Source organism: Cyprinus carpio, chromosome A3, assembly GCF_018340385.1.
Source record: "Cyprinus carpio isolate SPL01 chromosome A3, ASM1834038v1, whole genome shotgun sequence".
Taxonomy (NCBI): Eukaryota; Metazoa; Chordata; class Actinopteri; order Cypriniformes; family Cyprinidae; genus Cyprinus; species Cyprinus carpio.
In genome coordinates this window covers 20,193,997-20,217,750 of record NC_056574.1, presented here as the reverse complement: position 1 = coordinate 20,217,750, position 23,754 = coordinate 20,193,997, and the positions used below count along the sequence as shown (strand labels likewise).

General features: G+C 38.3%; 1 protein-coding gene across 1 annotated transcript; it reads right to left on the bottom strand.

Moving 5' to 3' along the window:
* Nucleotides 1–763: 763 nt before the first annotated feature.
* LOC109049931 (guanine nucleotide-binding protein subunit alpha-13) lies at nt 764–22,436 on the bottom strand. Its single transcript, XM_042722514.1, has 4 exons — nt 22,101–22,436; nt 16,474–16,700; nt 10,395–10,445; nt 764–3,935 (listed from the first exon to the last, which is right to left on the bottom strand). Exons 1-4 carry the CDS (start codon nt 22,381–22,383, stop codon nt 3,366–3,368), a joined length of 1,131 nt encoding a protein of 376 aa, XP_042578448.1. The 5' UTR covers nt 22,384–22,436; the 3' UTR covers nt 764–3,365.
* Between the last annotated feature and the right edge of the window lie 1,318 nt (nt 22,437–23,754).

Genomic DNA, 23,754 nt, shown 5'->3' with positions numbered 1-23,754 from the left:
TTATTTGATACTTCACAGATTGCTCTTCACTGGGGAACACCACATAAGTAAATCCTGTTGTAGTGGCCTATATGAAGCAGTCACATGAGCATTTACAAAAAGCTGAGTCATGTTGCTCTGCTGCAGCAGTCAGTCACTGTCTGCAGAAGATAAGCACAGCACATGCAGCTGCAGTTACAGTGTGAAGACAGCCGTCTGCTATCTTAGGAGTGTCAAATTATTTGGAAGGCCTTGGCTTGTTTAGACTAACACTGAAAATCCATTAGTGTGCACATGGTTTTTTGCTGAATCATCATGACATAAATTGTAATTATATCACAATTTCTCACACTGTTGCTTCAAGAACATTTAATTTAAAGCTTAATTTATATTAAATCTGAAAAACCTTTTTAAGAACAGTTTATTTGAATGTTTTGTCATCTCTTTTTTATTGAGCAGATTCCCAATTGACAATATGCATGACATACATGGCAAACATCACAACCTGCTGTTTTTTTTTTTTTTTTAACTCTCATAAAGTTAAAAGAATAAGAAATGAATAATGTATCGGTTTAAAAAAAGATCCTATATTTTAAAGTTTATGTAAATGAGGAAAAGTAAAGCTCACTGAAACCCTGGATAAATCTGGTGTAACACTACAGCTTAGTGTTCACAATGTTGAACTGCACTTTCACGGACTCGTTTTTAAAGAGTTTTTTGCAGAAATTAAAACAAGCTGCAGACTTGCTTATAGTTATTCTTGAAAAAAAAAAAATATTCAAAATGACAGTTTTTGCAAAATGATTTTATTGGGTCAATGATGAAGAATGAAGAAGCATATGTTAGACTGTACAATGAAAGCAGGTCTATATTCTTTACTGAGCACAGGAGTCTTCAAGTCTGTAGTATGAATTATACTGATATGAGGACTCAAAAGCATCCACATTAGATCAAAGGGAAAAACAAAAGAAAAAAAAGAAAGAAGGACCAGAAATGTCTGAGGCATCAATCTGGAGGCACTATGAATTATTTTATGTGGTAGGCATAATTCTTGCATAATTATTATTGATCAAACTTGATTATCTGGGCAACGCCGAAAACAGCAAATCAGCCATCTCTGATCAGAATCAAGTTTTGGATAAAAATACAGTGAGAAAGACTTGTTTAAACACCTCTTGCAAGAACAGTGGGGAAAAAAACAACATGAATGGCTAATGAAAGGCAACACACAAATGACGTTTCTCTCTCACGCCTCAGCAGTGTACAGAGAAGGAATACAGCTAAAGTAGTGTATCTATCTGCAGCATTGTCCTTCCATTAAACACGGCAACCGTTAGGAGCACTCTAAAGACGACAAACCACTGCTCTCCAATAGAGGCACTGAGGCAGTGTGCATGTTGGTGCGTGACCGCAGCAGAGGTGGCTTCTGTCCTGCACTGGTCACACCGACAGATCTGTCACGGGTACACCACACAGTGACATCATTTGCACAAGCACTTGGGTTTGCCCTCAGGGCTCCCAGAAGACAGAAGTCGTGGAGGTCCTCAGGGATTCCTTTGGGTTTTGGCAAGTACATAACACTTGCTTTATTAAGGTCTCTAAGCTCGAAGGCAGATAATACAATGTTTTAAGACTCGGCATGCTAGAACTAGGCAGCAAATACTAGAGGTTGATACTCAGTTTTTCAGCACCCTCAAAAAGATGCTGAAATTCACTCAAATAAGTCAACATCTTGTGCTTGGAACGCTTTGAGTTTGTAAAGTGAAATATTAAAATGGATACTAAGTATTTATTAATATTGGATACTAAGATGACAACAAAAGCTCAGCAATGCCCGGTTTCCTGGCACTGGGGGGCAGTGAATGGCACTAGAAAACACAGGACGCCGTCAGTGGAGAGTGAAGACGTAATACTTGCTTTTCACGAGCCTTCTGGGACTTCAGCCAGGGGCGTAAGGCAGAATTCGACACTAGACAAAGAGTCCTCTACTGCCAGCCCTAGCTGCAGCCATCTGAATGCATATACAGGCACCATTCAGCCAAAAGCGCTACAAGAGCAACCCTGAATGGGGCGGAATGCGGGCAGTGAGTCAGTATCTCTGGATTTATGGATGCACAGTGGCAAAAAACGCTATACATTTCAGTGTAGGTTACATATCTGTTAGAAAAGAGTGAGGAGGGTGAGGTATAGACTATTTACATAAAATACTTACTACACCAGTAGTATTCAGGGTGGACATGGCACTATACAAAGTAGCTATACACAACTGTTGAAGGAACGAGGTTCACAAAATAAGATCTATCCCTTTTGAGGAAGTTTGTTCAAATTATTGGTACCTTAAACATGTGGCACTTGTGAATACAGACGCTTTTGTTAGCGGGGTCTGACCGAGAAGCCAGTTTAGTTTTGGTTGTGGACCAAGAAACAAAAAAACAAAAACTCAACAGAAAGCAAATAAATTAAGAAGAAACCGTTTTTCGTTCCCTGATGGATAAAGAAGTTCTTCCAGACTCTAGCTAGGGCAAAGCGGTGGATGTCGTCTGCAGGCCGGCAAGGAAATGTGATTTCCTGCTACTGATGGAGAGCTACAATTAGTGGATGTTCCTGAAGGCGAACAACTACGCTTAAGTGGTCTACATTCAGCCCTGAGTTTATGCTGTATGCATACTGCATCTATCAGCTCGCCTAGCGTGGCTAACCACAGTATAAGTTCAGTTTATCAAGTGGTATGAATTGTGAGCGTTATCCATCAGCAGAGGAAAATAAGAGTGTAAACTTCTGAAACATAACTTAAAAAGTTTATCGGTAAATATATTCATAGATCTATATATATATATTTATATATATATATATATAAAAAAGAAAACTGAATTCTAAAATTGTACAATTGATTAGACATCTACACGTTAAAAACACCAATCAAAATAAGGGGGGAAATTAAGGCCAGGCAGGCATCGACAGAAAGGCTCAGAACATAGTTCCTGTTAAAAGGTTAAAACAGCATTTGCATCTCATCTTGCTATTTGGTCAGTAATAAAAGGCTCAAAGGTAACAGATCAAAGAACAGTGCTAGGATCTCATCCTGCTTTTCTCCCCTTTTTGAGGGAGGAGTGCATTGCTTTTGGCACCTTCGGCGAGAGGGTGATGCTCAGTGACACGTACAGCTTCTCTTGGCAGGACAAGTGTGAGTGGCCAGACCCACTCTCTTCTCTACCCGCCGTCCCGTGCTCTTTGACAGACCACTAGGCTAGGCCGCCTTCTTCGCATAAAAGCACGTCAGAGCTATTCAGAAAGGTTACTGTGTGGAGTACAAACATTGGAGTCAGTTTCTTCTGAGCAGAAGAGGGTTATTTCGGAGAGATCTGAAGGTTATGGCTGGACCAGCATCACTGCAGCATGAGTTGTTTGAGGTTGTCGTGCAAGATGGTGCTGACGTCGCGAAAGACCAGGCGAATGTTCTCCGTGTTAATGGCGGTGGTGAAGTGGTGGTAGAGGGGCTTCTGCTGCTGGTCTCGGCGCTTGTTCCGGAAACAATCCACCAGGAACTTCTGCACGTCCTCCAGGTTGTGCGGCTCCCCTGTGTACTCAGGGAAGTAGTCCTTGATGGCCACCGTTTTGACCTTCTCCTCCAGCAAGTCTGTCTTGTTGAGGAAGAGGATGATGGACACGTTGTTGAAGACGCGGTTGTTAACTATGGTCTCGAAGATGTTGAGCGACTCCATGAGGCGGTTGGTCTGCCGGTCCTCCATCAGCACCTGGTCGAACTCGCTGGACGAGACGAGGAAGAGGATCGAGGTGACGCTGTCGAAGCACTCGAACCACCTGCGGCGCTCTGACCGCTGGCCGCCCACATCCACCATCTTGAAGGGCACGTTCTTGATCTCAAAGTCGTACTCGTGAATGCCCTTGGTGGGCTTACGTGCCAGCAGGATGTCTTGCTGTGTTGGTAGATAGTCCTGTAGAGAGAGAGAGAGAGAGAGAGAGAGAGGGGCCATCAAACCCTTAGAAGAGAAAACTTCTAGGAACTTCTACTTCTGATAGGAACTTCTACTTAAGGGTGGAAAAGGCATCAAGCAGACAAATGTATGTTATCCTACTCCTGATGTTAATGACAGAAGGACTGTAGTGTAAAGCTTCTAATGAAGGTGGTGAGCTCCAAGCACAGGCCAGTGAATCAGTGGTAAAGACTGGAAACAGATTTGCATGTGGTGGTTAATATGATATTAAATGAAATCACCTGGCAGTAGTTTGCATACCACATACCAATAAATATCACCTAACTGCTGGAATACACTACACAGCATACATCATACACTTATCCTACACTATCTTTCATACACCTTGTTAATGGTTACAGAGGAAAACTTGGAATTTTCTGTGATTTTCTTTGAAATTGGCCAAAGGCATTCACCCTTAGAAGTTTCCCTAAAGCTATTCTGTGCATACACACGGTCTCTTAACAATTCTGTAGCAATGATCAATTCTTTAACATCTTTTTAGCATTATACAAACATTAAAGAGAAGTTATGGGAAATTGTATTTTATTAAAGGTGTGGGAGCAGTTCAGAGAAATAAATGTAGGAAAATATAGGCTTTTATTTTCCACATTTCTTTCAATAATATATATGAAAAAGGTTTTAGTATATATACATATAAAAACCTTTTCACATTTTCATATAAATACAGATACATCAGGGTCCAAAAGTCAGACCACAACAGTTTATTTTCCTATTTAAACCCAGAAATGAAGATTAAGATGTTTAAACATATAAAAGTTATGACAAAATGAATGAGAAATATAATACTTGTTCTAACCATAATAATCATGTTTATTTCTAAAATTGTTAAACTACTATCATATAATTTTGCATTAAAAAAGGAAGGAATGTGATCTCAGATTTTTGGACTCCACTGATTTCATGGTTTTCCCTAGAGGAAAAAAAAGGGTAATACTCTGATAATAAATCAGTAGAACCTAAAACTCAAATTATTGGGACAAGAAAAAACAAAAAAACATACAAAAAAAAACAACAACAAAAAATCCAAACTGTGGGGACAGGACAAAGGGGAGAGAGAAATAACAACAACTATGATGGCCAGCTCATGCCTCATTCTCCACATTGCTGGCATACCAGAGTTGGAGGTTGGGGGGTGGGGGTAAAGCATTAGCAAAAGGTGCATCTGGATCTAAGCACTGGCCAATACAGGGTGTAAGGGCAAATGCACTCAAAACACATTAGATGAAACTCTACACTAAAGCAAATGCATGACATATCAAGTTGATGAGAGAACAGTGCTCAGAGATAACACCGAACACCTGAGACAGATTTCTGAAATTCCAGACAGGATGACGTCAAAGACACCTGCCTTGAATGGACAAGCCATTCATCAAGGATCCAGAGCCAACAGTCGATCCTCCTTACCCACGCTGATGTAACCGTTACTCATGTCTGAATGCTGCACCCATGGAAAGATCTGCATTATTTGTGCTATTTTTAAATTACATGTATTTTACACTAAATAATCTTGAATACCTATTGCTTAAGTTTTAATGTCGACTCAACTTTCATCAACTTACAGTTTCAATGACTTCCCTTTGTAAGAAACTGTCAACATGTTTTTTGGTTTGTTTTTACAAACTGAAGTGAGTGTGAAAATGATTTCCTGTAGTAATCATCAGCTTGCGGCAAACGCTTTCAACAGAGCTTACGTTAAGTATTTAATATATCTTTAAGACGTTAAATAAGGATTTCTAGTCATATAAAGATGAATTGCTTTTTCCATTAAGAGCTTAAGATTCAACCAAAAATTAAGTTCTATAACTAAACGTCTCATCTCTCTCTGACACATGCTCTGCATTGCCTGTATTTTGTCACATGTCTGAGGTAACCATTCCTCCTCATCTCCTCCTAAATATTTATGAGTCTGGGCTGCTGAGGTCTGTCTGACACCCACACTACATCCATCCAAGGATGAACGTAAACTGAAACAAACACATACTTTCCAACAGAGTCAAGTGGCCGTTTCCCTCTCTGAGCACACTCGGAAGCATGCACTATTTCCTCTTCCTGTTTGTCGATGGCGTGAGTGCAGAAGTGGGTCCACATTGCTGTGACGTGGCTGAGTGAAGAGTAGCCATTTGGCTCAAAGAAAAAAGAAAAAAAAAAAAGAGGCCAGTCTGAGGCGTGCCGCCAGAGCAGAGAGCATTCAACCCTGCTTCCTCTTTCTCAGAACATAAAGTCAAAGCGACAGACACGGGAACTGAGACCGTGCGACAGAGTGACGTCAAGGAGCGTAATACAGAAAGTGAGATATGTGGGGAAACAAAAGAACTGTCTTTTCGGTCTCTCTTCCTGATGCGGCATCAGTGATTTGAACAGAATGACTAAGCGTGCCTGTTTTCATAGGATGTGAATTTAAAACAGGTTATCTGATTCTTCGTCTTAAAGCAGAGCTGCCTGGAGTCAATGCCGAGATACTAATCATCACATTTACTGCAGTCAGCAGCATCTAGAAAGAGCACAAAACCGCAAACATCCGTTTAGTACTGAGAGAGAACATAAGCAGCAGGCGGCAAGTCACATGACGCAAAGGGAACTGCACTGGTGCCTCGTGCATCAGCCAGACAAAGATGCTGTGACAGATGCAAGTCTCAAATGATCTGCTAAAAATGAGGGATGTGCGGGTCTAGTCGACTAACAGTACAGCTCCTACTAGTCGAAAACAACTGTCGTTTACACGAGAGAAAAAAAAAAAAACATTTTTCATTCAAATTCCCATCATTTTATGTTACTATCAAATTCCCATTGTTACATTTAAAACATTTTAAATAAGTTAAAATAAAACATTTGAAAAATCATACATTATTTTCAAAAGTGTTTCGAGATGTAAAGTACATTTTTACCTCATGCCTCGCATGAGTTTTCTTCGTGTCAGTTGTGGCGAGCTCAAAAGTGACCACGGGAAAGACAGGCAAGGTGTGGGATTCTTTTGAATTAGAAGGAAACTGAAAAGTTTTGTGTGAGGTGTGTAATGTCATATTGGCTTACAATAACGCTACTGGAGCGATGCATAATCATATTCATTACAGGCACATAGGCGTTAGCTTAGAGAATAGCCAAAGCCAGCTAATGTCAATCACTACTGTCCACGCCGTCTATTCCTCGAAGACCCACTTCGGTGGTGCTGCGTGATGTCCAGTCGCTTTCCGAAATTCTGTTGGCTTGCTTTTTGTTATATCTACATTTTTTCAAAAGAAATATGTTTCCATCACCCTGTTTTAATGCGCATTTTGAAGTATTGAATGAGAAAATGAGTTTTTATTCCAAATTTTGAATAAAAATCCCTTAATTCGCAAAAAAAATTATTAATGCTAGCTTGAGGTGGTTTTTGACTTGTGCAAAAAAGGATTAATGGAAACAGTGCTTGTTTGAAAATGTTTTATGTGTTATTCCAATTTTGTTAATTTCGCAACTTTTGATGGAAACCCTAATCGCCTCAGGTCCTGTCTTTCTTTTTGTTCGTTTTGTTTTTAGATGATTGCCTACATGACAAAGTATGTTTTAAAAGCCGTTTTAATGCTATTCCTTGATAAAATTCCCTATTATTTTTTTTGTGTGTGTTTTAATATGTTGGCTAATGTTATATGAAGATGAAGAATTCTGTCCGGCTATTGATTGATTTTTTCATTCTTCTGCATTTCTCCAGCTGATTTTAATAAATAAGCATCAGCTGATGTTGAGTGTTCTCTCTTCTATTTTTTTTTTTTGTCTTTTAAACGACCGCCTAAAATTAAATGATGTTAACGCAAGACGAGAAAGAGTACAACATAATTGTGACTTATTTTTAGTGGAATTCATCGAGGGATTTGTCAGCGTGATTCATAGATTAAGTATTTCAAATGTAGGCTATTATATACATGCACACACAACATTTTTTTATTTTTTATTACCATCTTTTTTTGGGTTTCTTGCTTTTAGACTAGTCGGATACAAAACTTCTGTTTAAACGACAGTCAAATTAGTCATTGCGCACATCCCTACTAAAAATTAATAATAAATATATAAGGCAAAGGAAGTGGGAACAAATATGGACCATAAACATAGGGAATCTAAATAATCTCCAAAACTGCTGAAACTTAAAATAACTAAAACAACAACAACATATACACAGGGTATTTGTACAGTACTGGCAATACTGACTCAATTCAGTACCTGGGTGCTGTCATCATGGTTTAAGTGTGGAACGAAGTGATACGGGCCCATGACGTAATAACTGTGCTGTCAGGTTTTTTTTCTTCTGATGGCTGGTCTAATCTATAAACTCTTTTTCTTTTTTTTTGTACTCTCTGGTATTACTACTGAAATGGGATCAGGACAAGTTATAAGTGATGGTCAGTGTTGCTTGTTAAGAAAACATACGGCATTTATTATCATTACTCAGCGTGAGCACATGGATCATCTGAATGAGTAAGAAAACCCTCATGAGCAGATGAGGAACTGTCATATGGTGATTTTTAATCACACAGCCTCATGACACGCAGAGTCTTCCAGACTGATTCTTTCAAATATCTTGCACATTAAAACTGGTGAAACGTTAAGCGGAAAAGGTGCTATAGAAAGTATTATGGGAAAGGGTTGACACACGTGACCTTTGATGTCAGTTTGAGCTAGTTTCACTTCTCTCTGTCTGTGCTGGCTGGTGAATGGGCAACCCTGTCACGAACCACAGCATTGTGAGGGAACAAACACAGGCATTCATCAGTCTCACATTATCTTCAGCATTTGCCATTCAGTATTTTCTTCATCCTCTGCTAAAATTAATCAGCAGAAAATATAAAGTAATTTATCTCATACTGCTCTGTGTGAATATAAAACAATTCTTCAGCAATGCTAGCTGCTTCAGTACTGTACTTACTAATCTGTCTGTATGAAACGGATCAGTCTCCTGAATGCACGTAAAGACTGAGATATTTATTTTAAAGAGGCATTTACTATGCATTGGGAAAACTCCATCCATACGTACTTTAAAGGAGTAGTTCACCAAAAAATGAAATTGATCACAAAATATTTAGAGAAATGTCTCAGAAATGCTTTTTTTATTTGTTTGTTTGTCCATAAACAATGGAATCTACTTGGCTCCAATTGCATAGGATTGCTGCCGTTTTTAAATATTTTTTTTATTTTCTTTTTATAAAATATCCACAGAAGATGCTCACAGGTTTGGAATAGGGCTGCGCGATATGGGCAAAAAAAAATTCAAAAAATTTAACATTATGATTCAATATCGATAATTTCCAAATCTTTATTTCAAGTTAAAAGGCAGATTTTTGCTCCTAAGTGAAAGTGGTAGAAACCAGACCGTTTATTGTGGTTTTAAACTACTCTTTGGTCAGAACATGACAAACACTTCACGTTTTTGAATTCTTGACACTTTTCCAGTCATTTAAATATCCTTATAGAAAAAATACATTTCTTAGTATCTTCATGTTCTAATAAGTGATATGTTTTTTCAAATCATGAAACAAGTATGGGTTGCCTGGCTTTGATGACATGTATCTTCAGCACAGTTTGCAGTTTAATCTCCTAATCATTTGTGTTCTTCGCTGAATTCAAGCGCTTCACACTGGATCTCTCAGCGCTGTTTAGTGGTTGCATGACCGAGACTGATCAGCGAGTAAACGCAAATTCTCTAGTAAGCTGTGCTGCCATTTAAACTTTAAGCCAAGTGGATAAATGCTCTGTGTGGCACGGTTCAGTAGTGCTCTTTCGTTCCGCTTTTAGTGCATAAACATTATATCGAACATTTATCAAACTATTTTTCTTTTTATCAGTGAAAATGATATCGCGATAATTATGATTATTGTTTTATTGCCCAGTCCGAGTTTGGAATGATGAGTAAATGACAGAATGTTCATTTTTGCGTGTACTATTCTTTTAAGTCAAAGGTAAAAGAACAGCAAGTTTCCAAACCTTCTATTCCAAAATTACTAGCCGATAACCAAGACAAATGAGATTTGTCATGGAGGTCAATCTCCATCTCATCAGTTTCCAGGCCTACATGGAATGTGAACCCGCAAATTTCCACAGAATTGAAACACTGCCATTTACAAAGATGAAACCATCTTTTTTTTATTACACACTTCAACTAATTTGTTAGTGCTTTTCACTTGCAATGAGATTCAGCACCATTAACGCATTTTACCACATTAAAAGACATTAAACACAAAAGAGAATTAACTCTAAAATCTGTAAAATAAAAAAAAATAAAAAAGTGTGGGGGAAAAAGTAATAGTTAAAAACATCCTAAAGCACATTAAATTATTGATATTAAGCATAAACATTATATCTAGAAAGAAGATGTGAGGTGAGAAACCTCAGTACAGACAGAATGATGACAGACAGCCACATGCTTACCGGTGTTCCGAGTTTGTCCAAGTTATCCAAGAAATATTTCACTGATTCACCCTGTGAGGATGACAAAGAGCAGAGATAATCAGTCAGAGCACTGTAAACTGAAGATGAAAAACAGCTGAGCACAAACTAGACATATAAACATCAGTTCAGAAGTTTAACAATCTCCCCTTCATTCGTGATGTATTTGGACTTATACACACCACCAAAGTATGTTATTTGGTGTTCATGACAAAAAGGTTATTACAGTTAAATGAACCTGGCAATTTGCAAACATGTAAAATGTGCAGACATAAGCACTGAGGGCCTCATTCAACATGAGAACACATGGACGTGACTCATGAAAAACCCTCTCACAGGATGTCAGTAATTACAAACATATTGTATTTTGAAAGCAAATGTTACTGGCATCTTTTGTTTACCCCTGTAGGGGAAATTCTGTAGTGTTATTGGTTATCTGCATCAGCTCACAGTGGTGACTGTACTAGTGCTGTACTAGCACCACCTCCTGCTTCAGCCATGAATTTGTGACAGCAGGTCTCAGTGCGGCACGTCACCAACAAACACAAGGACACTAGAAAATGGACTAGCAGGGATGAGAAAGAACACACCAAGGCGTGCTCTCGTTCAGAAAATGAAAATCTTGAGTAACAGGAACAAGCTGCCCAGGAAACAGCAACAGGCCTTGAGTTAATGTTCCATGACGCTCAGATGTATAACAGACCAATTTGCCTCTTGCAATTTCAACAGTTTGGCATGCTGACAGGACAGCAGGAAGGAGTTCTGTTCTGATTCCTTCACGATGCTCATCTTTCTCAGTGCATGATGAAAATGTAGCGTAAAGCTCTGTGGGAACAGTCAGAAAAAAGGTCTTCCTCATTTCCTACATAAAAAACCCTTTCAAAATATTATTTGCATCTTGGGGTTAACTGAGGTCTACAAGAGGTACATGCAGGTCTTTTGAGGTGGCTTTCAGAAAAAGGGGATTATGTCATAAGAAAACCCCTGGTAACCCTCCCTCAGCTGAGCATGAAGCCACAGCCACACTGTGCTGTTCATCTTCAATGAAGGGTGTGGGCACTAAGGAACAACATGGTCACGGCAAGCCAGGATATCAGTTTCTGAGCAACGCTGAAAAGGAAGTCCTGTTAACACAGCAACATCTGAAGCTAACGTCTGTTTTTGTGAATACAAAATCTCTTAATAAAAATGAAATAAAATAATAATATATTATAATACACACACAAATCCTATTTTGCAGAATAGAAGTCTTTTTTTATCATCTCAATATATCACAATGCACACACACACACACACACAGAGAGGCCATGAACCCAAGTACATTTGTATAGTGCATTTCCCACCATTTCAGTTTCACTTTAAGTACATTTGTTTAGACTTGGTATGTATAATAAATGTTTATAATGCCACTTTAATTTATTCACACTCTAGTAATTTATGTTTTTTATATTTATTTTATAATTGCATACCTCTTCCGTCCTTAGTACTGTTAAAAAACTTATTGTGGAGTGAGGGAAACTAAAATACATTTATGGTGTTAATAATGTTTGTAAAAAAAAAAAAAAATATATATATATATATCTTATATATATATATATATATATATTAGATATATATATATATATATATATATATATATATATATATATATATATATATATATATATATATATATATATATATATATATATATATTTTTTACCACCATATTATAAAATGTGACTTATACACCAAAATAACAGTAAAAATTTGTGTCAACAAAATATTACCCGGGCCTCAGATTTACAGGAGTGCACAAGAGTCATTGTTTTAATCACAGCTCAAGATTCCTTCATGGATCATGCAATCCTTCTCTCTACAAAGCTCTCTTCACCCAACAATGACACCTACACACACCAGTTGAAATAGAAACAGAACTCTTTAATGCTTTCCTATCCTACATGCTCCTATCTGTCCCAATATGGGGTGGGCATAGCACAGAAATAAGTGTTTACGACCGCAGGAGAGAGTGTACTTGGGCGGATGTCCTCTATCAAAATATCTCTTCCGGTAACTTCGATCTGCAGAGATCATGGATCCCGTGGGGAACGCAGTTGAGATGAACAGCACTGAAGACAGTTGCATTTTATAATGCAGCATGACCATCTAAATTGAACAGGGAGTCAGCGTTTTGAAAATGCACCGTCTGGCAAGTATTTCCTAAATCAGATTAAGCCTTCAGTAAGTGGGGTTAAAATTAACCTCACTGACTCGCACAGACTATTAGTAAACATTGTAATGATTTACCAAACTAAATTTGACCATATAAACTATGTGCTGGCTTTTTGGCGCAAAACAGACCTTAAAAAGACAAACAAAAGAAGCCAGATGACAGGTCTTTTTTTCAGGGGTAGTGAGAGCAGAACAGTGAGGAATAAAGAAGTGGATTAGGATTATGCAATGCCTAGAAATAAGAGGAGGGGTGAAGTGAGGAGGAGCCAGAGGCAAAAGGATCTTGGCTGCAGGAAACAAGTTTTGTTTTGTTGCATGTCGGGTGCATACTATAACACCCAGAGGCTGGAGGGGCAGAGTTGTGAAAGCAGGAAGCCTGATAATGTTTTGCACTCGACACACGTGGTTTGTGGATTACAGGGCACAAAAGTGTTTTGTTGCCTTCACTCACACAGACTGCATGCAAATCACCAGAGCCTGTGGCAGAGCGAGGGAAGAGGCTGTCTACTTAACGGTTGAGCTGTACGCAAGCCTCAACAGTAACAGACAAAATTTGCCTTTGACCAGCGCAAATGGAGAATCCTGAGATTGGTGACGAGCAGATCTACCCTGTTATCAGCTCCATAGATCTGGGCCGCAGTAAAGTGGCTCAGTGTCGTGTTGTTTCTTGTTCTGAACAGCATGAAACCACTACTCTGCTTAAGTCCCAACTTGCCCATGTTGAGAGGATCACTATAAATGGGCAAAGACCACCTTTATTCCTCAGCAAAAACACAAACTATCTGTGCATGACACCAGTGATGGCTGAAATAAACTACATTATAACTCACATAATAACACAGGGAAATATCATGGAACATATGTTCTAAGAGTTCAATCATAGTCATAAAGCTGCCTTGGGCTGTCATGGTCATGTCATTTTGGTTGAGAATTGCTTTGCGAATAATTATCAAGTGACAATCAAAATGTCAGTTTTATTCATGTCGCAGTGAATGCTTGATATACATACAACATAACGAGCCATTTGTTTAGCATCAGTGTGGCACAAAGTACTACAGCAATAGAAGAGAGACATAATGTGACTTTCATGTTGCATGCATGATCGTGATCATATGATGTATAAGTGCAACAGCCCATATTCCTCCTCATCAATTTTACTCAGGAATGTTGGAAAACGTGAATCAGTCTGTATCTGAAATCTCTCTTTCTCTGTAATGTCTACAAATCATAATAGTATGAGTCGGTTACTGGGTGTAAAGTGCTTTGGTGAAATCAACGTTTAAAATGGGGAACTAGTGCACTAGGAACTGAGAGCATTTAGAGAAGTCTGAAGTTGCTAAGATGGCAATTGCCTATATCAGGCCCTAATGAGGAATCATTTGAGAATTAACTGGGGAAAATCTAAAATTACCAAACCAAATTGATAAAATAGCTTTAAAAAAAACAGGAATAGCAATCTGTCACCTAGATTTGATAAGCAAAGTCCTCATAAAAATCTCACAGCAGCCAGGCCTGAACACAACAGTGATGTGGTTTACATATCCTCCTGGATACACACACACCCAACCATCATGGCATGCCAATGTGTGAAAACTTTCAGTTGGGGTCTAAAGTTTCTACATTTTTTTTTTTTTTTGTCCACCACAAGACTTCTGTCAACTGCCAAAAAACCCATAGATCCTTTGTGGTGCAAAGCAGGTGACTGTGACCTAAAGTACCATATGCTAAAAACTAGAGCCCGACCGATATATCTTTTTGCCGATATTATCAGGCGATATGAGCCTGTCGCCAATATATCGGTATCGGTGAATATGGTGCTGATATGCTGCCGATAAGATTTTTTTTTTTTTTACAGAACATATATTGCAGATAAAATACTTGAAATGGTGTAATTACGTAGTTTGTCCAGCAGATTCGGGGGATCCCTTCAGCTTGAGGAACCCTCTCGAACGCAGCACCTCTCAGGTGGTTAAATTTGTGGTCCGGTGCAAACCCATTTAGCAATCCTGCTGGGCTACCGACGCGTGGAGGGTGGCATTCGAGAGGGCTCCTCGAGCTGAAGGGATCCCCTGAATTTGGTGGAGATACGCCGGTGCGTTTCTCGAGACTTTAACTTCAGTAGAGAGGTTTGTGGATATGAAATTCCACCATGATTCCAGTTCCAAGGGAACGTACACGTTACATTCAAAGAGCATGCAAGTGTGCGAGACCTGAATTTATATTGTATTTATTTACAGAGGTAGCCTATATTACGTCACACTTCACACTCTAGTAAGATTTGTCTGTGTGTGAAGAAGTGTGCAAATCCGTGAATGAATGTTCCAAAGTGAAATAAACTTCAACGGAATAAAGTTGAATGGAATTTAATTTAATTAAATGAAGTTGAATAAACTTCAACTACTGGTTAGTGCACTGATGTCAGACCCATTTTGGATAATAAAGTTTGTTAAATTGGTAAATGCCTTGCCTCCATTACTCTGTCACGTCATTATAAGTTTTTGATCACCACATTTAAGTGATCATTGCAAAAAAAAAGTGTTTGTGTATGCTGTATTCTATATAGGACCAGTGAAATGTTTGGACAAACGAATGGGAAAGTGTCCAAACTTTTGACTGGTACTGTACTATATCGATATCGGCCTTTTTTTTTTAACTCCCTAATATCGGTATCGGCCCCAAAAAAAACATATTGGTCAGGCTCTACAAAAACCATAATGACTAGCATGAAGGTGCAGTTTAAGACTGTTAGAAGATAATATTCACTCTCATAATAAATACTGCTGTTTTTTTTTTTTTTTTGATTTTTTGCACAGTGTGTACAAAAATTGTTGCTTTCATATTATGTAATTAGGTAAGGTCATTTTTAGGGATGCACCGATGTATCGGCCAACGATATTTATCGGCCGATTTTTCCTCAATTTACAACCATCGGCATATCAGCTATATAAGGAAAAAGGTTGATATAACAAACCGATGGTTTATTAATTAACTGCGTGAAGGCACTGAGCTGTATAATGTCTGCTGCATAATCCTAGCACAGCTGTCTGCACTTTAATGCTAATCAAATAACAAAAGATCTCACATTTTTCTTGACTAAACTTTTCACGCGATCGACAAACTTTAAACTCGTGATTTCAAATTATGCTGCGCTTTATGCATTTGCACACTGTCATATTCATGTCATTTTCATTGCGTGCTGTATGTAAAATGAGTGTTACACTGGCTTTATTTGAAAAAAAAAAAAAAAAAGATTCCCAATGCACACAAACTTCACAGAATACTGAGTGGCCTGTTGGTTACAGTGTTTACTTCCTTTTCAATTAGATTTTTATTAAATATTTATTTGTGAAAAATGCTTTGTCTTCTAAAGTATAACTATGTTTATTTTACACAATTATTTTTAATCCATTTTCAAATGATTTTACATTTCTTAAATATTAATTACAATTAATTAAATTATATCGGCTATATATCGGCAATCGGCCACCCTGCTTTCCAAGATATCGGCAGTCAAAAAACCCATAACGGTCGACCACTAATCAGAATCACTGCCAAATTTTCAAATAAGAGAGGTAGTGACAAATATCGGTATCGGAATCGGCCAATAAGTGTTTGTTTAAATCGGTATCTGCCCCAAAAAAATCTTATCAGTGCATCCCTAGTAATTTTCAAGGCCAGCAAAACACATTTTCTGTTCAACAACTGTTACAATCCCACTGCCTGCCTAATATTCGGTTTCACTCAAAAAAAAAAAAAAAAAAAAAAGCATCACATTTACAGAATGATTTAAAATAGAAATGATTTACGACTTCAAGTTGTCTTTAAAGAGAAATACAGTTGGGAAACTCACCAGCTGAAACTCCCTGCGCCGGTCATATGCGTTCTGTATGCCTGTGTCAGCCCAGAGGGCATGGATTGACGGCAGGTACTGCAGGAACACTTTGGTCTCCATCATCCCTTGCGACACCATGGCTGATCGTGTGTCAAAAGCCATCATGACTTCTCCATGTGCCTGGTTTGAAGGGTCTCCCCATGGGATATGCAGCTTTTCTCTGGCATCCACAAGCACTCGAACACCTGTGATGGCAGCAACAGGAGGAATATAATGTAAATAATTATGTATGATATTGTGTTCACAAAGTTCAATATGATGCTTTTTTTGAGTGTAACAAAGCAAATGACATTAGAAGGCAGTTTTTTTCCAACACATGGGAAATTAGGATGCACACAATTAACACAAAATTTTTATCACAACTTGATTAATCTATCGTAATAACTGACAAGTGGCCTTTATGAAAGTAAGCATTACAACTGTGCAGTGACTTGCTAGTAAAGCTTCTAGTTTAGCTTGGTTTAAAATCAAGAAAAACCACAAGCCTTACTAGCATGCAACTGCACAGTTGTAATGTAATATATATAGAAACTTATAGAAACTTTACATTGCATTTAAAGGAACAGCAGCAGCAGGTGAACTAAAAGACATTTCCAGTTTAGACACATGTATTGTGTAAATACTAGAGGACTGCAATCTGATTCAGCATTACTTATGACTTTGGGCTGCAGAAATCGACAGAAAGTATCACAGATTTCCTCAAAATTCAAACACATTAGTTTTAAAAGACAGTATTTAAACAAGACCGACATTCAAGCCAAATAAACAACATACATTGCACAGCAAAAAAATATGCAAGTCAATCAATATGACAAGAATTATTTATTTTACGTTTTATCATTTACACTTAATAACAGAACTTCACAGAATACAATTCAATAAGTTAAGAATATTATTTTTTTAGAAACAAGAGGATAAAGATAAATGAATAAAAATAACAATTAGAAACAATCTTTCAAATTGATATTTAATAAAAATTTTATTATTAGAAAACGTTAAAAAAAAAAAAAAGTCCATTAACGTACAAAAATGTTTCCTAGTATCATTTATAGCAGTCTGACTTAAAGTGACATGATTATTTGATAATTATTATTTTTAGTGCAAACTCTGCCTCAAGCATTTCAGTTGTATGCTCATAAAGAAAAATGCATTGTCATTTACACCTTTGTCTAATCCATCCCTAAACACCACCAAATACTGTTGCAGAGACCGCGATCACATCTCGGGTACATTTAAATTGGGCTTTTAATGTGGTTAAGTGCTTTCTGATTGTGATACAGTAAGCAGGCAGAGAACCGCTTCAGCATTCATGTGCATGTTCACAGTATATGCTGCTCACTACCGTTTGCTTGCAGGCTCTCTCGCTTCAGCCAGTCATTTGCTATCTGTGCGGTCATCTTCAGCACGTGCTTCAATAACTCTGCTCTAGTGTGTCTAGATTATTACTGAACATGCATTCAGTGCAACAGACTTCAAAACCCATTCTACATGTATGGAATAAATGTGATTTCTGCACCACCCACAGTGCATGTCATAAACACCACATACCTAACTCTTGTTCAGTCTAAATGTGTTGCAAATCTCACTTCAGTTTTTGCTTAATTGACAAGTGCAGAAATTACAGTGAATCTCAGTTGCATTACACCAGTATATTACAGCTGCACAGATCATCCCCTGAGCCTCTGAAGAGCAAAGGAGCTATCATGTGTCCTACGAAAGACATATAGCACCAGAATAGCTTCAGTCGAGTTCTCAAAGGCTATCTTCTACTTCTGGGATGCAGTACAGCAACAACATGAAAATCCTGGTTGTAACATTTTACTAATGCACTGGCAAGTCCCAGGCATCAAGCACGAGACATGTGGCTGCAACTTCCTACACCACTCCTGGGCGAGGGTTTGAGTATCAGTGGTGAAAACAGTGGTGATGTTGGTCTCTATATTTGTATACTCAGATTATCGGCATAGGAGAGTCCCATTGTGAGCTGGTTTTCACAACTGGCTTTCTCTTTCAAAACCTGGCGTACCAAGCAGTCACAGTAGAAATAACTTGCTAAACCAGTTTCCACTTACAGCTCTGTCTCACAATGACAGACAAAAAAGCAAGAGCTCTTTTGACCTTTAATATATTGTCTTTTGGTCAGTTTGGTGGAAAAGGTTTGAAGTTCTTTGTAACCAGGAATAGAGAATAAAATAGGCTAATGAATGGAGTTCCTTTGCAGTTATCTTCCATTCAAGACAATAAAATAACAAAACAACTGGCCTATTTCATCCCAGATTTAAATGAATTTCTGGACCTCACATGCAGTTATCAGCCCGTTCCGGGGTCCTTTCACAGGATAAGTCCTTAATTGTTCTCGCCACACATTCCGATGCAAGGTGACGGCAGGTCAAGAGTATTTAACTGAAAGTCCTTTAAGAGGTCAGCAATGTTCAAGCAGAAGCCCATTACTGCAGCACAAGACTGCATGTAAAAAGAGCTGTCTCTCTTATATGCACGTCCTGAAGCATAATCAATAACAGCAGTCCATAGATGCACATTAGCGAAAGCAAATAGCCATTCTGTCTAAAACACTCATGCACTACATACAGTGCAGTTTCTACCCTGTCCCTCCATACAAAGTCAGAGCATGTCGGCCTTAATTTCACCCCTAAATTTAAACGCACAGCAACCCAGCTTCCCATGACATGCCAAGGCCAAACAATGAGCCAATGACTATATATTAAGGTGTACATAATATGTATAAACATAAAAACACAAGCATGTATGGGTAGCTGATGTATGATGTGCATATTTAAATAAATATCAAGATTTTAGGTTCAACTGTGAAAAAGTGTCCTGTGACTGGTCTCTACAACTTCTACAAAGTTATCTAACACTGTTAATCATTTCTTTACCTTCATTAGTTTGTTTATTTTAAATGGTTTTACAGTGTGACAATCGTTTTTAAAAAAATAATTCAGATTTAGCCTCTTGGGAGCTAAAAAGGACACAAAAATAGTTTTATATTAGTAGAATAGTATGTATCATCACAGGACATGTCAATTCACATGAACCACCCATACAAAATAAAAGGCATCAGACGGAAAGGGCTACAGAGACACACTCCTCTGTGCAGGAAACTGAAAATGCAGAGGCGCTCAGAAGCGTAACCCCTCTGACACATCCCACATCTGTTGTGAAGTGGTGCGCCCATGTGACTACGGCTCCGAGGGTGTCCTCATGATATACATGTACATGCACTTTCACCTTATAATTGAGTATACATGTCTTTAAATCTTTACCATAACTGCATATGTTTATGGCACATTCGGCAGATGAGATCTGATATCAGCGAGATGATAATTTCACGTCAAACTCTATAAAGAACAGTAGGATTTAGGATCAGTAAACCATTTAGGATTATAAACAGAATCATGCCTGAGTTAGAAAAGATAAACAACGTGCTACAGCTTGAAAGAGAAACCACAGTAGGCAGGATTTCATCCATAATGTCCAACAAACTCATAAAATAAACTACACTGACACACAGCTGGTGTTTCAGTCTGGTTATACAATGTGAATGCTCAGAACTGTTATTCTGCTCTCAAATGAAATAATTTAGAAATGTATAGCACATTGAAAAGATACTGCATTATTACATAATGTTGACAACTACAACCCTTCATAAATAGTCTTGTAAGTTCTTCCTGTCCAATTCAAGCTCTATTATATTGCATCATAAGTATTTTACATCTGGCCTCATTTTTTTTTTTTTTTTTTAATAAAAGAGGATCATCTGTACAAACATGGGTAAATGCATTCAATCAGATTAAAATATAGATATATAGCCTATATATTTATAGTTGTATTATTTATACTTTTATTAAATTGATCAAAACTGAGAGAAAATACTTCTGGGGGAAAAAAAAATGTACCGCGGTTTCCACAAAAATATAACGGCTTTCAATATTATTTATACACATTTCAGTATATTAAAATGATTTCTGAAGGATCATGTGACATTGAAGACCAGAGTAATTACTTCATTTTAAAACATATGCTACTAATTGTTAAAGTGCTTTTTCTCGGTCTTCAGGCATTATGAGGAGAAATGAACATGTTTTCTGGAATGCCTTGAGATTAGATCCAATCAGCCATTTGACTAAACGCTTCCTGTTTCAGTTATGCTAGAGAATGATATGATGTTAGCGATGCTACAGAAGAGTCTCCATGAGATCACAGCTGAACCATTTGTCATCGTGGTGCCTCCGCAAACGATGACCCTTGTGACATATTAATCTCTCTCTCTCTCTCTCTTCATAGCAATAGGCACTGGAAACCCCCAGCGGAGGCAGCCCAAACAGGGAGCCCCGTATAATATAAGGTGGGTACTGAATACTGATCATTTATCACATCCCCTTCTGAAAGACAAAAAGAAAGACGACGACAAACCTGACATGAATTGCTAAGAGAAAAAAAGACGCACTTGCCTTAAACTCTAGATGGAAGATAGCACTTTTTTCCTTTCTCTCAGGTTTTTGTTGCTATGTTGCATTGTTTGTCTATGTGAAAACCCACCGAAACAGATGTTCCCCAAGGGGATAATAAAAGGTACTACTACTATTACCTCCCATACGTCAAATTGAGGATCATCTGACAACTTTAGCTCTGAAACTCGGAAAACTGTAGCAGACACATTAAAGCTGTTTTATTTCCATAACAGGTGCTAGTGACTGGTTAGTGCCACTGTTAACCCATGTGCTAGTCTGGGAGCTCTGGACTCCACCCATGGCACAGATGCCCAAACACATGAATTCACACACGACCTTCTCTACAATATATATATTTGAAAATCCCTTTAAAAATGTAAAAATGCCACAATGAAGCTAATAAATACGGGTTTGTATGCTTTGAGCATGAGTTGAGTGGTGTGCCCTCGGTGGACACCAGTCTCTTTGTTATTTATGAGACGGGCTCGGCATACCAACAAACAAGAGAGAGCTGATTTACAATTTAAGCCAGGCTTTTCATACCGGTTTGATTTGTTTTATATAACTCAGTTTCGGTTATGGCATTAACTGGGACAGACAAAACATTAGCACGCGGGTAGAGATCCAGCAGCTGTTTAAACAACCCCGAGAATCTGGTAAAAAAAAAAAAAAAATAAAAAAATTAAGGTAATTATTAGTATAACATTTCAGAAACGAACATTTATGCTACTTTTAAAGTAGCAGTTTGAGTTTAAACGAATCTTTGTGAAGCGGTTAAAACCTGAGCTTCATTTCTGATGAAATTCAAACCAAGAGTCTTGTCTTTTGTAGACCTCTGAAATCACGAGTGCGAGAGAACACACACTTTTAAGGCGAGGGGCAAGCTAGGAAACGATTTGGACAGAAACGAGGCTCCTTTGTTCAAGCCCGCAACGGTGAAAAGTTGAGAGAATAACATGGGCGTTTCTCCTGGGCAGGTTACAGCGCAACTTCAGCTAACGCTAGCTAAGCCTCGTTTCGCTCGCCTCTCATCCCTCCCGAGCCCGATAAAAGTCGAGTTTAGACCCACATGGCACTTTGTATAGGTGTGTGGATGAGAAACGCGCCTCTTACCTTTCATAACATTACTGTAAATGGTGGCTCTGAACTCTTCTTTGGCCCGCTGGTCGAAGTCCTGGCCGTGTATGATGCGCATCTGCTTGAGGAAAGTGGACTTGCCGCTCTCGCCGGCGCCGAGCAGAAGTATCTTGACTAGCCGTTTCACATAGGTTTTGTCCTTCATAAGACCTCGGTCTATCTCTTTAGATATCCTCAGTTGTTCCGCCTCGTTGCTGTTGAGGAGACAGTTCGGAAAACAAACGGATAGAAAGGACCGGGACGGCAGGAAATCCGCCATCTTTGTGCAACTTCATCGATACAGTAGGGAGTGAAACTGCGCGCGCGCACTGGCTCTGCCCGCTGATGAACGTTTTGGGCGGGTTCGAACTTCGAAATGTAACGTTCCAAAAAAAAAATTAACCGATTACAGTCAGAAAATAATCTACTTTTTGTCGGAACAGTTTATTGGATATTAAAAAAATAAAAAATAAAGTTTGCGTATTTGTTTATTGATATTTAAGATTTATCAAGTCTGCTTTATTGTCAATTCTTCCACATGTACAGTACGTACATACAGAGAATTGAAATTGCGTTACTGTCAGACCCCGGGTGCATACAGATAACACTAACAGTAGAGCCTAAAAATCCAGATTTATAGCTCACATATGATACAGCTAATATGAAGCTCACACTTGAGGTGTAAAAACACATACATTTTTGTTGTGGCCCAAAACAGATACATATCTGATAGCTTGTAATGTAATATCCCAATAATAGCCTAGGTCTTTGTAAAATGATATTTAAATGCTTAGCTTCATGATAAAAGCTCTGTAGTTTTAACTGTGTTTGAGTGTGTAACATATAATGCAATGCAATACAATGATGAGTGAGACATGTACAAATAAACGTTCCTCAAAAGTCTGATATACAGTGGTGTGAAAAAGTGTTGGCCCCTTCCTGACTTCTTTTTTTTTTGCATGTTTGTCACACTTTGTCACACATGTTTCAGATCATCAAACAAATTTAAATATTAGTCAAAGATAACACAAGTAAACACAACATGCAGTTTTTAAAAGAAGGTTTTTATTATTAATGGAAAACAAAATCCAAAACTTCATGGCCCTGTTTGAAGAAGTGTTTGCTGTTAAAACTGTGGTTTATCACACCTGAGTTCAATTTCTCTAGCCACACCCGGGCCTGATTACTGCCACACCTGGTCACAATCAAGAAATCTTTTATATAGGACCTGCCTGACAAAGTGAAAGTAACTGAGATCTGTCGGTCTGGAAAAGGTTATAAAGCCATTTCTAAAGCTTTGGGACTCCAGCGAACCACAGTGAGAGCCATTATTCACAAATGGCAAAAACATGGAACAGTGGAGAACCTTCCCAGGAGTGGCCGGCCAACCAAAATTACCCCAAGAGCACAAGTGACGACTCATCCAAGAGGTCACAAAAGACCCCACAACAACATCCAAAGAACTGCAGGCCTCACTTGCCTCAGTTAAGCTCAGTGTTCATGACTCCACCATAAGAAAGATTCTGGGCAAAAATGGTCTGCATGGCAGAGTTACAAGACGAAAACCGCTGCTAAACAAAAAGAACATAAAGGCTTGTCTCAGTTTTGCCAGAAAACATCTTGATGATCCCTAAGACTTTTGGGAAAATGC